The sequence below is a fragment of the Phycodurus eques genome, chromosome 1, assembly GCF_024500275.1.
Source record: "Phycodurus eques isolate BA_2022a chromosome 1, UOR_Pequ_1.1, whole genome shotgun sequence".
NCBI lineage: Eukaryota > Metazoa > Chordata > Actinopteri > Syngnathiformes > Syngnathidae > Phycodurus > Phycodurus eques.
The window spans coordinates 16,765,826-16,783,567 of NC_084525.1; the positions used below are offsets into that span (position 1 = coordinate 16,765,826).

Consider the following 17,742-nt stretch of genomic DNA (forward strand, 5'->3'; position numbering starts at 1 on the left):
CTCAATGATCCCAGGAGCCAAGTTGTCTGGGGCTTTATGCAAACAGGTCCTAGGTGAGGGACCAGACAAAGCACAGCTCCTAAAACCCCTATGATAACAAACAATTCAGGAAGACGTTTTCCCTTGCCCGGACGCGGGTCACCTCTGGAGCTAGGCCTGGAGGTGGGGCTCGAAGGCGAGCGCCTGGTGGCCGGGCCTGCACCCATAGGGCCTGGCCAGGGAGAGCCCGAAAGGGTAACGGGGGTTCCCCTTCCCATGGGCTCACCACCTGTGGGAGGGGCCATAGGGGTCGGATGCAGTGTGAGTTGGGCAGTGTATGAAGGCAGGGACCTTGGCGATCCGATCCCCAAGCTGGTGTGCGAGGTCGAGAAGTTCCGACTAGATATAGTCGGGCTCGCCTCCACACACAGCTTGAGAGCTGGTACCAGTCCTCTCGAGAGGGGTTGGACTCTTTTCCACTCTGGAGTTGCCAACGGTGAGAGGCGCCGAGCAGGTGTGGGTATACTTATTGGCCCCCAGCTCGGCGCCTTCACGTTGGAGTTCACCTTGGTGGATGAGAAGGTATGCTCCCTCCGCCTTCGGGTGGGGGGACGGTCCTGACTGTTGTTTGTGCCTATGCACCAAACAGCAGTTCAGAGTACCCACCCTTTTTGGAGTCCTTGGAGGGGATGCTGGAGAGCGGTCCCGCTGGGGACTCCATCATTCTGCTGTGGGACTTCAATGCTCACTTGGCAATGACAGTGAGACCTGGAAGGACGTGATTGAGAGGAACGCCCCCCGCACCCCTGATCAGAACCCGAGCGGTGTTCTGTTATTGGACTTCTGTGCTCATCACGGACTGTTCATAATGAACACCATGTTCAAGTATAAGGGTCCCCACACGTGCATTGGGAACCAGGACACCCTAGGTCGCAGTTCGATGATCAACTTTGTGGTCGTGTCATCGGACTTGTGGCCGCATGTCTTGGAGGGGCGGAGCTGTCAACTGATCACCACCTGGTGTTGAGTTGGGTCTGATGGTGGGGGAAGATGCCGGTCCGACGTGGCAGGCCCAAACGTATTGTGAGGGTCTCCTGGGAACATCTGGCAGAATCCCCTGTCAAAAGGAGTTTCAACTCCCACCTCCGACAGAACTTTGCTCATGTTCCGGTGGAGGCGGGGGACATTGAGTCCGAGTGGAACATGTGGACTCCTGAGGCAGCTGATGGGTACCGGCTGGCCAAGCGGAATGCAGCTTTGGTGGTTGCTGAAGCAAAAAGTCGGGCATGGGAGGAGTTCGGTGAGGCCATGGAGAAAGACTTCCGGATAGCTTCGAGGAAATTCTGGTCCACCATCCGGCGTCTCAGGAGGGGGAAGCAGTGCACCATCAACACTGTGTATAGTGGGGATGGGGCGCTGGTGACTTCGACTCAGGACGTTGTGAGTCGGTGGGGAGAATACTTCGAAGACCTCCTCAATTTCACTGACACGCCTTCCAATGACGAAGCAGAGTCTGGGTTCTTTGAGGCATGCTCTCCTATCTCTGGGTTTGAGGTCACCGTGGTGGTGAAGAAGCTCATCGGTGGCATGGCCCCGGGGATGGATGAGATCCCTTAGAGATAGGGTGAGAAGCTCGGTCATCAGGGAGGAGCTCAAAGTAGAGCCGATGCTCCTCCGCATTGAGAGGAGCCAGATGAGGTGTCTGGGGGATCTGATTCGGATGCCTCCAGGACACCTCGCTGGTGAGGTGTTCCGGACAAGTCCCACCGGAAGGAGACCCGGGGATGACCCAGGACACGGTGGGGAGACTACGTCTCTCGGCTGGCCTGGGAATGCCTCGGGATCCCCCTGGAAGAGCTGGATGAAGTGGCTGGGGAGAGGGAAGTCTGGGCGTCCCTGCTAAAGCTACTGCCCCCGCGACCTGACCTCGGATAAGCGGTAGAAAATGGATGGATTGATGGACATCAGATTTGGGTGGGACCACTTTTGATGGATACCTGGTGTGGTGTAGTGTCCCCCAGAACTGGACTGGTGTTGGGATATCTCATAAATTTTTTAATGAATTTTTTAAATACGCGGTAATGACAGTGAAATATACCAATTTCAGGGGACTTTTATTTTGAAATGCCACATCAGATTTGGATGGGACCACTTTTGTTGGAAAGCTGGGGAGGTGTATTCTCCCCCAGAACTGGACTGGTGTTGCGATATCTCAGATTTTTTTTAATATGTTTTAATTCAGTGGTAGTGACAGTGAAATATACCAATTTCAGGGGACTTTTATTTTGAAATGCCACATCAGATTTGGATGGGACCTCTTTTGTTGGAGACCTGGGGTGGGGTACTGTCCCCCAGAACTGGACTGGTGTTGCGATTTCTCATTGAACACTTTTAATGTATGTTTTTATTCAGTGGTAGTGACAGTGAAATATACCAATTTCAGGGGCTTTTATTTTGAAATGCCACATCAGATTTGGATAGGACCTCTTTTGTTGGAGACCTGGAGTGGTGTAGTGTCCCCCAAAACTGGACCGGTGTTGCGATATCTCATTAAAAAAAAAAAAAAAAGATTTTTTCAGTCACGGGTAATGACAGCAAAATATGCAGTTTTCAGAGACTTTTATTTTGAAATACAATATCAGATCTTCATCAAACCTCTTTTCGTGTAGTCCTTGGTGGTCTGTCACACAGATCTGGACTTGTCTTGCGATACCAATGGGATTACTTTAGGGTGGCTTTGGCTCAGTAGGTCGAACAGGTTCGAATCCTTGCTACGACTGTCCGCATGTCGAAGTGTCCTTGGGCAAGACACTGAACCCTAATTTGCTCCCAGTGGGCCTGGCATTGCCTCGCATGGCAGCAGTCGCCCATTGGTTTATGAAAGTGTGTGTGAATGTGAGGCTTTGTAAAGCGCTTTGGGCACTGTGATGGTGTTGATAAAGCGGTATATAAGTGTAGTCGATTTACCATTTATTTTTCCAAAGATATCAAATAAACTGAATGTTTTAATGCACGTTGCATTCCTGAAGCGAAGAGCATTGACGTCAGTATTATTGGAAAGCTTTTATTTTGAAGGTGGGTTTCGCCGCGAGTTGGCGATTTATTACCGTAATGCCTAGTATGAACAAAATTAGGGGTGGCTGGTTTGACTGCTACTTTACGAGTGGAGGCTGGCTTGACAGCAGTAGCTTCCTGTCACGTGACTGATACAACCAATCCGCGGGTTGAAGACTGCCACATGAATTAAAATTCAGGAAGTCGCTGAGTATTGCGCTAACAGTGAGGTTTTTCTACCTGCTTTATATATTCTTGTTGAAATTGAAAACTTTACGCCGCTTATGCATAGTCACCCACTCAACCAGTTCAGTGTGTTCTGCTTGGTGTTCATGGCGTAATTGTTGTTTGCTGTTTCTGTGTTTAAATGCGATCAAAAAACTGTCAAACCTTGTTGATTTGGCGTTACTGTCTGTTTAATGTGAACTCGTTCTACATGCTGTGACATTAACCTTTTTTTTTTTGTATGTTTTTTTTGTCATTGTGGCAATGACAGATTGCATATAATCACGATTAGCTTCCTGTCTACTAGTGCTCTGTGACATTTAGTGATTTACTTAAATATTTTTGTGTCCAACGTTAATATGTATTCCTCTGAATTGTAAAATATGCTTTCTACTATTAACTCGTCATACAATATTATTTAGATGTTGTTTGACTTTTAAGTAATATTGTTCCAGCAAACAGTTCGAAGTGACTTTTGGGTGACTTGACTGTTGAGCGTTCACTCCAGTAAAACTATATCCTGCCTCCTTTTTGTTTTTGAAATAATGATTATATTGTCTGAATTTTACTAACAACTATACTTATTCAGTGTGAGATCTCATCCTGTTTCGCTGAACAAAAAGCAATTATTCTGCTGTAAGAATGGCAACGAGTGGATACACAGGTTAATTGTCATTTTTGTCGAGTGGATGAAATTTTAACCGTTCTACCTGTCTATATATCGCAGGCTTAGATAAATGAGCAATGATATGTTACTTGCATCCTTCCATCCATCCATTTTCTGTACCGCTTTATCCTCACAAGGGTCGCGGGCGTGCTGGAACCTATCCCAGCTACCTTCGGGCGAGAGGCGGGGTACACCCTGAACTGGTGGCCAGGCAATCGCAGGGCACATATAAACAAACAGCTATTCGTGCACACATTCACACCTAAGGGCAATTTAGAGTCCTCAATCAACCTACCATGCATGTTTTTGGGATGTGGGAGGAAACCGGCGTACCGGAGGAATCCCACGCAGGCACGGGGAGAACATGCAAACTCCACACAGGCGGTGCTGGGATTTGAACCATGGTCCTCAGAACTGTGAGGCAGATATGCTAATCAGTCGTTCACCGTGCCGCCTCGTTATTTGCAGCAGATATAAATTCTTTATCAATTACTTTGACAAGTGGGTCATATTGTTTTACAGTACACTGTGTTTTGCTTGTGTACTCGTAGATGGCGAATGCACAGCTCTCAAGGGCTGAGGCGTTGGCCTGCTCAGGCTGCAGACACGCATGTCATGTGATGCTCTACTCTGACACCAAAAGTCAGCTTTTTGGGAGAACTCCCATCAAACATATCATACTGGTGAGGGAAAGAACATTTATAAATACAGGCATTTTGAATGCATTAGCAAAATTCTGCAGATGTTTTTTTTTTTATTTAAACATTGTGCAAATTCTCTTCACTAGTGTATGTCTTAAATGTGTTAACATGTTTAGAAGCATCGGTGTGTTTGTCTAGCAGCCTCTGTCCTGTCACATTCCACAGATGCAGATGCGCTTTGACGGTCTGCTGGGTTTCCCTGGCGGGTGAGTCGCTCTCAATGCTGCTTTTATTTTATCCCTTACTCCCTTTTTTATTACTGTTTTGGCAAATATTTTTCCGACAGAATAAGTAAGGAAGCAATCTTGTCTTTATGGGTCTTTATTACAAAAAAAAAAAAAAAGTCTTTGCAAAGAGAAGAAAAGGTACAAGTCTTACGAGTTGTCACCCCTTACTGAAGTCTAAGCAAAACAATCACCTCCATTATACAGAAGGGAGAGAGACAGAGAAGGAAAGCAAAACAATTATCTTTGTCCAGCTGCACTTAACTTACCTTTATCAAAAAACAGGTCGTAGTCACAACATGACTGGGAACAACCAGGATGCACAAAACGGCTGGAAAACAGCCAGCAGTCACAACATGGAACAATAAAGCATGTGAAGGTTGTATAAAACTATCCATCCATCCATCCATTTTCTGAGCCGCTTCTCCTCACTAGGGTCGCGGGCGTGCTGGAGCCTATCCCAGCTGTCATCGGGCAGGAGGCGGGGTACACCCTGAACTGGTTGCCAGCCAATCGCAGGGCACATACAAACAAACAACCATTCGCACTCACATTCACACCTACGGGCAATTTAAAGTCTCCAATTAATGCATGTTTTTTTTGGGAAGAAACCGGAGTGCCCGGAGAAAACCCACGCAGGCACGGGGAGAACATGCAAACCACACAGGCGGGGCCCCGCGGGGATTGAACCCGGGTCCTCAGAACTGTGAGGTGACGCGCTAACCAGTCGTCCACCGTGCCGCCCTCAATTTAATTACATTTTTAAAAATTCCAATTACAATATTCAATGTATTTTATTGATTATATTCACCCAATGTGTAATTTAACTTCCACATTACACATTCATTTTTGTAAACCATATCACAGCATACAGGCATTCAAAGAAAGATGTCAGAGTGAAGCAGTGTGCAAACAGTGCTGCACCTCTTGACGTCGGGCGATGGGGTGGTCAATGCCTTGCTCAAGGGCACCTCGGCGGTAGCCAGGAAGCAGATTGGCATCTCTCTCACATCTAGTTGCCTTTGTGTTCAAAGCCTAAGTCCTTACAGATGAGCTACTGACGCCCAGTTTTTAGCTTAATTACCTTTGGATTTTGAATTGGGTTAAGAAAAGAAAATGAACTTTAGAGGAATTCAGTAGCACATGTACATCTACCAGATTCATTCATGCAAATCAGTCACCTTTTGGCGAAATTCGCCTTTTTGAACTCAAAATAGGCCATTTACGTGAATCATATAGAACCAATTAGTTTTTCACCATCGCTGTCATCATCGGCTGTTTCGTACTCCTTGAACGGTGACAGCTAGCGGTAACGGTACTTTTACTCCGTTACAATGATCTAAATGTCGCTCGCTACTTTTATTTATCAATTATTGCTTATTTATCAATTATTTCGTGCGCGAGACTAGGACTTCGACTTCCGCATTGGGCGCTGTTTGCGTCAATCTAATTTAAGCGCTAGTGACGTTTAAGTCTAGTTCACCAATCAAACAAAAAAAGAAAGTCACACAACACTCACTGCGGGTCGTGGTCCCTGGTTGCAGGAACTAACTTCAAATTTAGAAATGTCCAAAAAAAAAACAGAAGAATATTGTACTTAATATGCAGGAAGTTGCATTTGCGATTAGCCTTTGAAGTTGGTAATAGTGAAAAATGAAGTGAAACAGGCAATACATTTAGTCAATTATTTTCCAGAATGAGAGTGCTTAAAGAGGAGGATGCTATTCATGTGGCACAGCTTGAAGCAGGCTTCAGGTGCAGGTGGAGATTGACCTGGCTCAAGTTGGAGGCCAAAACAAAAAGGCAAAGAAATGAGGCAAATTTTATTTTAATCTTAAATCTGTGCATCAACATGTACTTTAGCGGTGTACATAAATGTTTCTCTGCATAAAGAAATTTTTTTGATTTTTGCCTTATTGTACACTTCAGAATCTTCCAGATTGCTTAATTTATGTTAAAATAAAAAAAAATCTCTGCGAGGGCCCAGGGGATCCCCCAGACCCCTGCTACAATGTTTTGTTTTTTTTTTGTGACCTTTTTCATGCCTTTGGTGTTTGCATTTCTGCAGATTGCATAAGTGGGCAATTTGCGATTAAATGCAATAATTAAAGATATAGGATATACTGTTCTAAAGTTGATCTTGAACTAATATTGCAAGATCCAGAGCCTCCATCAAGCATCTTATCATGTGAGACCAGGACATGTGTCATCAGACTTCAGGTTAGCGAATAGTGAGCATGTCTAACAGCGATCCCCAACCGTTTTTTTGTGCCACGGACCTGTTTCACGTGAAGACATTTATATATTTTTTTTTAATTATACATGCAACTCACCATTACAATTATATGTTGTTGTCGTAATGTGTGGGAGGCTTGTGCGTGTCTCTCTTCAAAGAGCCTGTCCCATATCGGAGTAATTTTTTTTTTCTTCAAAAAAAATTCCCAAGTCATGTTTCTATTGCTCGAGCTCCATGTGCCGAAGCAGATTTTATGAGACAAATGCCTCAATGCCTGACGTGACAAATTTCGCAGAGCGGGTTTTGGTGCTTGTGAGTCAGCTAACAATAAACACATACCTTAAGTTGGGCTGCCGATACTGTCTGATAGTCTCATTATTTGGCCTGCTCCCCTTTTGTGTGAATCTCTCCAAACAACGTTTGTAGTTTTTACAAATTTTTGCCAGTTTGTGGGCTTACGTTTTTCCAGTATTGCATGAAGAGCGTTTTGACAGAGGCACAGGCAGATGCACCTGATTTTCAAAATTAAACCTTTTTTAGAATCTAATGATCAATAAAATATATTTTGTCCAGTGTCTCTGTGCGACCCGGTGCTCATCCTCTGCCTGGTGAGGAAAATATCCATCCATTTTCTATAGTGCTTGGCTTTATAGGGTTGAGTGGGAGGGAGGTGGAGCCTATCCCAGTTGACTTTTGAGCGGGAAGCCGGGTCCACCCAGGACTGTAAATGCAGGACCATCTTAAAAAAATATATGTTCAAATGTACCCTCAAATCCCTCTTAAGCAATTTTTACAAAGCCAAGTGGGAGAAATACTGCATTTCACTGTCTCCATCAGAAAAATAATGGAAAAGAAATGCTTTATTTCTCGGTGATTCTTGGGTAAAACACCAATCTCACCTGCCTCCAACTTGCCTGCAGGCGTGCGAGTTGAAGATATCATCCTTTGGCCATTTTGTAAACAATCCGCTTTCCATATTTATTTAAACATGTGGGGGTCACTGAAGAGCAATAGGCCCCAAATTGTTGATGTGCATTGATATTTTATTTCTAAACTTTGACCACCTCTCTTCTCACCCCCTTAGGTTTGTTAATCAATCACAGGAGCGCTTGGAGGCGGGGCTTTGTAGGGAGTTACAGGAGGAGTTGGGTGTGACTCTTTCTATATCTGAAGACGATCATGCGGATGCTCGCTATGCCACTGGAACCAACTCGTCCCCCCGTCTCATCACTCACTTCTATGTGAAGAAGCTAAAGGAGGAGCAGATTAAGGAGGTGGAGCAAGCATCTGCCTCCACAGCAAAAGATCATGGCCAGGAGGTAGTGTGCATGGGTGCTGTTCCCTCGAGAATGACAGATTTCAGCCATTTTCCCAATGCCATGTCCCCCATCGCCTCTTTTTCTCTTATGTCAAGGTCTTGGGGATGGTCCGAGTCCCCCTCTACACTACAAAAGGCGGGGGTGGCCTCTCATCGTTCCTGTCGCATGCGTTCATCGGGAGTGCTCGCACCCAGCTGGTCGACTCTCTGCTGCGCCTCCACCTGCTTGCCCCCGAGGACCTGCACAAAGCCCTCAAGCACTCATTGAAGACGCATGCACTTGGTGCAGTGGACCTGCAAGCAGCACTTGCGCTGACTGAGGCCAAGAGGGATCACTCTTGAATAATGGTTACTCAAGCACACACATGGGTACAGTCACAATATGGGTCAACAATAGTAACAGTTTCTCAACACCAAACTCATCCTGACACACAAAAGGGCCTTACCTGAATTGTTCCAACAAAGCAGGTAGCAAACAGGTGCATCTCAGAAAATTGGAATATTTTGGAAAATGTTATGTATTTCAGTATTTCACTTCAAAAATTAAAATTAAATTAATTATTGTACTATAGTAAAACATTCACTACCCAAAGAGTGAAATACATATTTTCTATTCTTTTTCATAATTTTGGTGATTATAGCTTACAGTGAACAAAAACCCCAAATTTGTCATCTCCACTAATTATAATATTACATAAGAAACTAAATTATTTTTAGTTAAAGAATATATATACATATATATTCTAAAGTCCTAAAAAATATTTTCCTGTGTTAAATGAATCTATATAATAGCGTCACTTTTTGAATTGCACTATTGGAATAAAGGAACTGTCTATGATATCCTAATTTATTGAAATGCACCTGTAGAGTTGTCCAAAATGTCTTGGTAATGTGTAGAAATAAAATTAAATGTGAATTAAGGAGTCTAGAAAAATCCCCCGTTATTCATAAGTTGATCGTGAGGTGCGTCTATATAGTGTACATTAGCGGTCACCAATAAGTAGCCCCCAAGGACCACATGAGTAGGCCTGTTCAAAAATAGATTACCAGTGAGATGTGTTAATTTTTTTGTGGCTATTCTTTTACAAATCACACTTGCATTGATGTAAATTTGGAAATTACAGTCTTTAAAAAATATATGCCTTAGTTCAAACGTCAGTATTGTCGCTCATGTCCAAACCTTAGGGTTCTGAAAACAAGCACCAGGGTGCATAAAAAATGAGGATATGATTTATACCCAAATAATTTGTTTCAAATTTGTTATTACAGAAACATTTATCAAACTGGGAGCCCTTCACATTGATCAGTACTCGAAAATTAGCCCTTAGTTTTAAAAAGATGACCCCTGGTATACACCTGTCCAAAGAACATCTGAATATGGTAGATGATGATTTATTTTCATTACTTGTTGTTCTCTTTTGTAAGTGGCATTTTTTCCCATCATAAAAAAAATAATAAGGTGGTACAGTTGAGTTCGTTTCATACTGGGACGATTTGGTACACCCTTATTTTGATACCATATGAGTTGGCTTGGCTTCTTCGGTGTTGACCACGTGTTTCCCTCTGAACAAATGCACATACACTCGTGTCCATCTGTAGGGGGAGGGCTTGAGCAAAAATACAAAACATTTACAATCATGTACTCTTCCTGTGCTCAATAAAAGTCTGCAGTACAACATCGATCAGAGATTGTAAACACTTTGTTTTTTAATTATACCATTACTTAACTTTGTGGTATCTTTAAAATGACACAATAAGAACATTTTTCACCATTTAAACCGTTTTCAGGTGCCTTAATAAAATGTCTCTGGCATTCTTCTCGCAAAATATATAAAGTATAAAGAATGGTAGCACATCTACTTAGATCACTGGTTGATATCACTCTGTTTTGGAAAGCGGCAGCTTATTCTCATGAAAATGAGACATTGTGCTTACCTCCAACACAATACCGAGTCGAGTATGGCTTTCACTGGGCAGGCGGCTACTTGTCCTCAAACAGTCACAAACACATTTGTAGTAGTAGGAGGAGTACTTCCAACACCAAATTGCGAAATTAGACTCTTCAATTAGTGTGCGGATATGTACATGTGGTGCTGCAGAGGACACATGGGTAAGAAACCCACGGCGACAAACTCGCCAAACATTCGAGTATGTGCCAGTTATCAGAAGCTCGCACTTATAACACTGTTAGCTAATGCTAATCTGTGTTATCACTGCAACTCTGCTTACCTTTTGGCCCAGCCTATATATAACAAACCATGGGCGGAGAAACTCTTGAGTGGGGCATTAGTACGTAAACTTGAAAATTCTGAACAGCCCGCTTATAGACACATTTTTGGAAGCAGGCAGCTGATGCCAGAAACACAACTATGTAAGCAATTATTCTTTTTTTCCCCCCATATTATGCTAATATCATGGTTTATTCAAACTAGGGCTACAACGAACCGTTATTTTAATAATCGATTAGTCGGTCGAATATTTTCTCCATCAATGGAATAGTCTGAGAAGGATTTTTTATTTTTTATTTTATTCAAAAACAGGACCTTATTTCAAATTGACTGCAGAAAAGCCCACAGGCAAGTTGCTGCACGAACATCCCAGAGCTCTTTTAGGAATACATCCATCCATTCATCCATTTTCGACACCGCTTATCCTCACTAGGGTCGCGGGAATGCTGCAGCCTATCCCAGCTGTCTTCGGGCGAGAGGCGGGGTACACCCTAAACTGGTTGACAGCCAATCACAGGGCACATATAAACAAACAACCATTCGCACTCACATTCACGCCTACGGACGATTTAAATTCGTCAATTAACCTACCGTTAGCAGGTCAACCTGCTCAATAACAGTCCTACCAGACTTAAAATAAAAATAATGTATTTTCATGCCCAGTTTTACTGTAGTATGTGCCGCAATTAGCACATTCTTAATTTGTTTTTTTTAAATCTGTTTTGAGACAATTTAGCATAAAATGTGTTAGTATTACTATTAGGTAATGTGACATGTTGTTGTGGTGGACATTAATTGTTCCATCCCGAATGTCGTGGTCACCGAGCGCACCCGCTCACCGTCTGGACTGTGTTGACGCACTTGTCTCTTCATTAATCGTTATTATATAGTTTTGTTGAATTGGAGGTAAATAATTACCTTAGCATAGGTGCTAATTGTTTGTTAGCATGTTTATCTGTATGTGTATGTATGTGTCCGTTTTACAAAATACTACGACTAGGAGTGACAAATAAACTGCTTGAAGCAAGAACGTTTTGCCTGTTTGGCGAATTGATGGCTATCTTTCTATCGGTATCAATCTGCACACATCCACTCTGAATGCCTTACGCCATAGTTGTAGCGCTCGCTTCCTCCTCATCAGTGCCTCCATTTATTGCAAAGCAATAAGTAATTGATGACTGAAATTCTTCAGGCGGAATTTTGTACCCCAAGGGTACTTTGACGGCACCTTTTGCACACATCGGGGCACATAGTGTAAAAAAAAAAAAAGGAGGATAAAATGTGGGGGGTCACGTGCCCCAGTGCACTCCGCGAGTGACGTAATAGCCGCCCGATGCAAAATGGGTGGCTGACATAATAATCGTGGGACACAACGAATCGATAATTAAATTTGTTTTTAATTATAGGTTTTATCAATATTGTCAATTTCTTGTTGCAGCCCTAATTCAAACAATTGTAAAAAGCAGCTCATGGCAATAAAAATAAAAGTACAAAGGAACTACATAAGAGATCTCGGTCGGCAGCGATATGGTCATATTCAAAGTAAAATAGCCGATTAGTCCGAGAGAACCCGCCCTTCCTTTCTTGGATTTGAGCGTCTTAAATTTGTTTTGTATTTAAAAAAAAAAATTTTTTTTGGCAGTGTATTTTTGAAGAGTTAGAGCACGTTGCCGGGCAATCCGCGGATTAATTACGTGCGTGACATGCTATATAGCCTGCAGCGGAAGATTTGATTCTGTTTAAGTGTACCCTCGGTGCGCATGAGACGCCTGCACCACATGTTAGTAACCTCCTTCCCAGACTGTTGCAGAGCCATGCTGCCGTCGTAATGTTGACGATGCACACTATCCGAGTGTACTACTGCCCACCGCGTACATATAAAATGCAGCATTTCTGAGTTCAAGTTTATTACCCTGCATTCAGTCCATGAAATACCCTTGAATCGTAAATATGTCGCCCAAGGTGATGTATGATTCCATTATGGTGTAAAAGCTGTCACTCACAATGACAGACTAATCTTAGCTGCATTAATAACGTAAATGGAGAATGCGTTTGTCTGCAGCATATGTGTTTGCAGTCTTGTAATGAGTATAAGCTGCTTGTGACGCTCTGCATCCGACATGGCAGACGGCAAACATGTCGTGTGTGTGTGTGTGTGTGTGTGCAAGTCATGTGAGGGTGAATAATACAAGGTCATCAGAATAACATTCGGGAGAGTGAGAGAAATGGACGTGGGGTGGGGGGTGTTTGCAGTGCAAACGATGGATGGATGGATGGATGCATGTTGGGAGGGAGGTAGAACAAGAACGAGGGATGCTGAGAGAGAAAGATGGTATATTCATAGCAGCAGTGGTATTTATAGCTGCCCGGAGGAGAGGAAAGTGTGGAGGCGTGGCCTGAGTGGCTTCACGAGGCGGCGAGGGACGGAATGGGAGGAGTGAAGCATTTGTGGTGTGAGAGGGAGGCTATTTAGCGTATTTGGCAGGGGAGCGGAAGAAAGGAAGAAAGAGGGGAGGGAGGGCTGTTTTGGAGTCTGAGATGCGAGTGAGAGAGAGAGAGAGAGAGAGAGAGAGAGAGAGAGAAATGAGGGAGGGTTAGGGGAGGTAGGAGAGTACTGAGCTGAGAGGAATCTGTCAGATTCAAACACACACGGCTCTCTTGCTGTCTTTGCGATGAAGAGAAGGAGGGATGGGAGGAGAGATCTGAGGAAAAGATAGAAAGAGACAACAGAGGCGCACAAAGTGAGGTATGCAACGCTGACAACCATTGTGCGTGTGCGTGTGAGATGGGATGGGATGGTTGATGTGTTTACACATGAGAGTGGATGCTTGTGTACATGTAAAGTGAATGACGTTTTATCTATGCAGTATTTAGTGTTTTAAAAGCATTTGTAGGTGACACACGCTGACTCCATTATGTAATATGTTCAGTGTGTGTGTGTGTGTGTGTGTGTGTGTGCGTGTATGGGCTTGTGTAATTACGCTGTGGCCATTGTGTGGAGCAGTGCCACTGTCTCTCATTGGTCACGGGAGGTGATTTATGGCAATTGTCAATAGAAGTCAACAAACCACATCAGCTCATCCTTAAATTGGCAGCCCCTGTCTAGCATAAATGCTGTTTTCCATCTATTAGAGGAAACTAAATAAGCAGATATCACATATGAGTGGTATTTGTTTTTGCTTTTATGCTTTGCATTGCAATAACAACGCGAATTGTTCAGTTTTTTTAAAACTACCAATGCTCATGAAATCAGTGAATATATATATAATAATGTAAAAATAAGTACATAAAAACAATGCTAAATACATAAAGTAGAGCTGATTGTTCTGTGACAGGAAGAGTTTGGTGTTGAACGGCCTTGCTCAAGGGCATTTGGACAGTACCCAGGAAGTGCACCCCCAACCAGTGCTACATTAATAATAATAATAATTATAATAATACAAACATAAATTAATAATTATATTGTGCTTTTCAAGCAACCATATTTTTGTAATTAATGAATCATTTTTAATACAAGGCAAATGAAGTGAAATTGGATAATTTCCCACGGCACACCTGATGATCTCTCACAGCACAGTATTGTGCCATGGCACCCTGGCTGGGAATCACAGGTCTGGATGATGCAGCTTTCACCATTCCATTCTAATTCATGCTGAGCTGAGCTGAACTGGACTGTGCCACTTAGCGGAAAATATAACTTAAAGATTACGCTTATCTTTGCATTGAAAATTGATTAGACTGACATTATCTTTGAGCTGTAAAAGTTCATTTTAATGTCTGTCACCCTTAGAAAAAAATGTAACACCTACGAGAGAAGCAATTGGAGCCATGATTACAGTAATTTGCTCGGAGACTAAAATGTATTAAAAGAAATGGACCTCTAATTGGTCTGTCACAGTGGTGCTTTCAGCAAGGGACATAAGCCTCTCACCCTGTACAGTGCCCAACCGTCAGAATCTGTTTCTGTTTCACTCTTTTTTTCCCCGTACCTTCTACCAGAGCCTTCAACTACGCCTTACACAAACAAACACTGTAAATGATCCTCCACTTAAACCACAGCAGGAATCTGCGAAATTTTGATTGCTATGTGTAAAAAAAGGCTTTTATTCTGTCTTCTGTTGCATTTTGGTGCTTTGCCAAAGGCACCTTGTAAGAAAAGAAAAGAAAAAGATCCAGCGCTGTTCATTTCTAGCTTTTGATTAAAAATGGTCAGCCTGCTGCTTTTCTGCAAGAGGTTCCTTGGTTACTGCTGGATGTTTAGTTCTGCACGACAACCCTTAAGGAGTCAACCCTGCGGGGTGTTTTTATGTATCTGATAGGAATGAATGTGGCTGGAAACCTTCTGAAGGAACATACTGTGAGTAAATATCATCTGAGTGTGACCAGAACTCCCTTTCCTCAATGTGCCGGCTCAGCAACTGCGTCCACCAGTTGACTAACATGGATGTGGTGTGGTCTTCATTTACTCCTAAATTACATAGACACGCGATAGGCTTTGCTTATGCTGGAACAACTAACAATAACACAGGTTATGTTAAGATATCAACTCACAGGTTCTTGCAGGTGTTTAGACCACCATAAAAGCATCCCACTGCAGTGCCTTGCTCATTTCCCACATCCTGTCCTGTCCTGCCCCGCCCTTTTCTGTCCTCTCTCATTTTGTCCTATTGGTTAGTTGTTGCATTGTCCTCACCGGACGACCATTGTGAGGATAAGCGGCTCAGAAAATGGATGGATGGATGGATGGAAAAAATAACCAGAGGGAGTATTTAAAACTTCCCCGTTGCACAGAAAAACTGTTCCAGCACAAAAGGCGTACAGATCCACTCTTCTGCATGGCCATGCAGCTGAACAGGACAGGTTAAAAATAATAATAATTAAAAAAAAACCTTCGACAAGCCTCTTTTTTTCTCGCGTTGTCATGAAAGTAAGACTAAATTTAATGAATGTGCCTATTTAGGTGAATTCCCAGTCAGAGTTTGTTATTGTACAAGCCCTGGAATTTGCCCAAAATGGCCACTTCTAACCAAAATGACCAACTTCCTGTTCAATTTCTGGCTCCCTGAGACTGCCGTCGGGGCCTAATTTTCCCCAAATTTTCAGGAGGACACTACTGAGTGACTTTTGTGGGGTTATGTTGAGGCCCTCTAAAATGCATACATTTCACCAAGATATACACTTTTGCAATAATTGGTGAGTTTCCAAGCATGTTGAGGCCATCAAAACGGTGGTGAATTTGTCAAAAGAATACCTGTTAATCATAAATACCAGTCAACGAGGGAATAAAGTGAAAAACAATTTTCCTATAATATTATAATAATACCTTATAAAGTAAAAAAAAAAAAAGATTTAATATTTATTCATATTGGTCAATATTCATTCAATATCACTCTACTTAGATACTCAATGAGCCGTTGCTTAGATTTATGGCTCAAAGGTGCCATCAAGGAATGCATACTAGTCTTTAGAACACACTCCTGGGGGCACTTTAAAGACTTCCTAGCAGACAGGAGATAGGAGTTTATGGCTAGGACCCATTTCCCCCTGAGAATCTCATCAGTGAGCCAAACACATTGAGGGTCTCACCTCAGTGAATGTACAACAGCATACATATTTGTAACATTTTAGTGCTTGCTTCAAAAAATTTAGTTGACTCAAATAATAAACCGACTTTCCAACAGAGTCAAAATGACGGTGAAGTGGTACACTCGACTTCCGTACAGGCAGTGTGTGTTTAGTTCCTACCGAGTAAAGGTTTGATGACTGATTAGCGACTAGTCCAGTATATAGTCCACCTTTTTCCTAAAGTCAGCTGAGATAGACTCCAGCTCTCCGTGAGGCTGAACCATAAAAGTGGTACAGAAAATGGATGGATGGATAAATTAATTTACAATTTATTTTCTACTCGTGGGAGTTTGTAGCTGTTTGAGACAATGCAGCTGTAGCAAAGATTCAAAATCAAGTGGCATTTTTTGTTCCAATTAAAATTGAATATTACTGCATATTACTACAGTAAATTCAAACTGGATAACTGGCCTCTTGCACGTGCAAACATCTGCAGTGACAGTTTACTAAAACTTGCTGAATATGATGCATTAACTTCTGTTTTTTTTAAAGTGGGGAAAAATGAGATTGAGTCATCATTTGCGAATTCAAAACAACTCTGGAAATGTGACTTGTGCCGGAATATGTATCAGGGAATCAGTCAGTGTTCACAAAAACACAATATAGTGGTGCCTTGACTTACGACTGACCCGACTTGTGAGTTTTCGAAAATGAGATGGTTAATGCAAACACACAACGCAAAATGCCATAGACTGGCTAATGAATAGCATTTGGTATTCACAGACATATTCTTTATCCTCTGCAAAAAATGACTAGTTTTACTATTATCGCACCAGAAGCAGCACAATGTGAGGCTGAAATGGATTATTGGCACTTCCATTCATTTCAATGGGGAAAGATGATTAGAGTGTTTTGGCTTACAAGCATGGAACGAATTACACTCGTAAGTCAAGTCACCACTGTATTTTGCTACAATTTCAAAGAAGTTTTTTAGGCATATTATTTTAACATTGAAGTTAAAATGTTGTCATGATTTGGCAAGTTCTTATCTCTTTTTTTTTTTTTTTTTTTTTTTTTAAACCTGTCCTGTTCAGCTACATGGATTTGCAGAATGGTGGATCTGTATGCCTCTGTGCTGGAACAGTTTTGCTGTGCAACAGGGGAATTTGAAATACTCCCTCTGCTTATTTAAATTTTTTAAAATTATTCTGATGTTTATTGAACATGCAGCCGAACAGAAAAGGGTTTTAGGGGACAGCCAGAGGGACAGAACGGACAAGGGGACTAGGGGTGAGAACCAGAGCAGAACCACAGTGAGACAGTCTAGATATTTGAACACAAGTAACATTACAACAGTCAAATCGTGTTATTATTTGTGGATGGGGGTGTGGGGGCACCTGGTGAGGACATGCAATAACTCACAGAGAACAAGATGAGAGAGGACAGAAAAGGGGAGGACAGGTTGTGGGAAAAGAGTTAGAGTTAGTTGGAGTTACGTTAGTATAACCTGTGCTGTTATTAGTGGAGGCAGCACAAGCAATTAAA

The 17,742-nt window shown here is 42.6% G+C and overlaps 2 protein-coding genes across 8 annotated transcripts in view; both read left to right on the forward strand.

Annotated features, from left to right (window-relative positions):
- The first annotated feature begins 3,209 nt into the window (after positions 1 to 3,209).
- On the forward strand, positions 3,210 to 10,418 carry zgc:103759 (U8 snoRNA-decapping enzyme). 2 transcript variants are annotated; one of them, XM_061684269.1, is made up of 5 exons: positions 3,210 to 3,258; positions 4,477 to 4,608; positions 4,792 to 4,832; positions 8,171 to 8,405; positions 8,501 to 10,418. In XM_061684269.1, the coding sequence occupies exons 2-5, from the start codon at positions 4,477 to 4,479 to the stop codon at positions 8,744 to 8,746; spliced, it is 654 nt and encodes a 217-aa protein (XP_061540253.1). In that variant the 5' UTR covers positions 3,210 to 3,258; the 3' UTR covers positions 8,747 to 10,418. The 2 variants fall into 2 exon arrangements, with proteins under 2 accessions (XP_061540253.1, XP_061540336.1); XM_061684352.1 differs by having other exon boundaries at positions 3,245 to 4,608.
- A 2,779-nt stretch (positions 10,419 to 13,197) lies between these two features.
- The window catches only part of LOC133404642 (SLIT-ROBO Rho GTPase-activating protein 3-like), a 44,180-nt gene continuing 39,635 nt past the window's right edge, over positions 13,198 to 17,742 (forward strand). For 4 of the 6 annotated variants that reach the window (XM_061680736.1, XM_061680728.1, XM_061680766.1 and 1 more), the window contains exon 1: positions 13,198 to 13,378. The gene's annotated coding sequence lies outside the window, so the exon portion shown is untranslated. The remainder of the gene's footprint in view (positions 13,379 to 17,742) is intronic. The other 2 variants (XM_061680756.1, XM_061680770.1) reach the window with 1 other exon arrangement.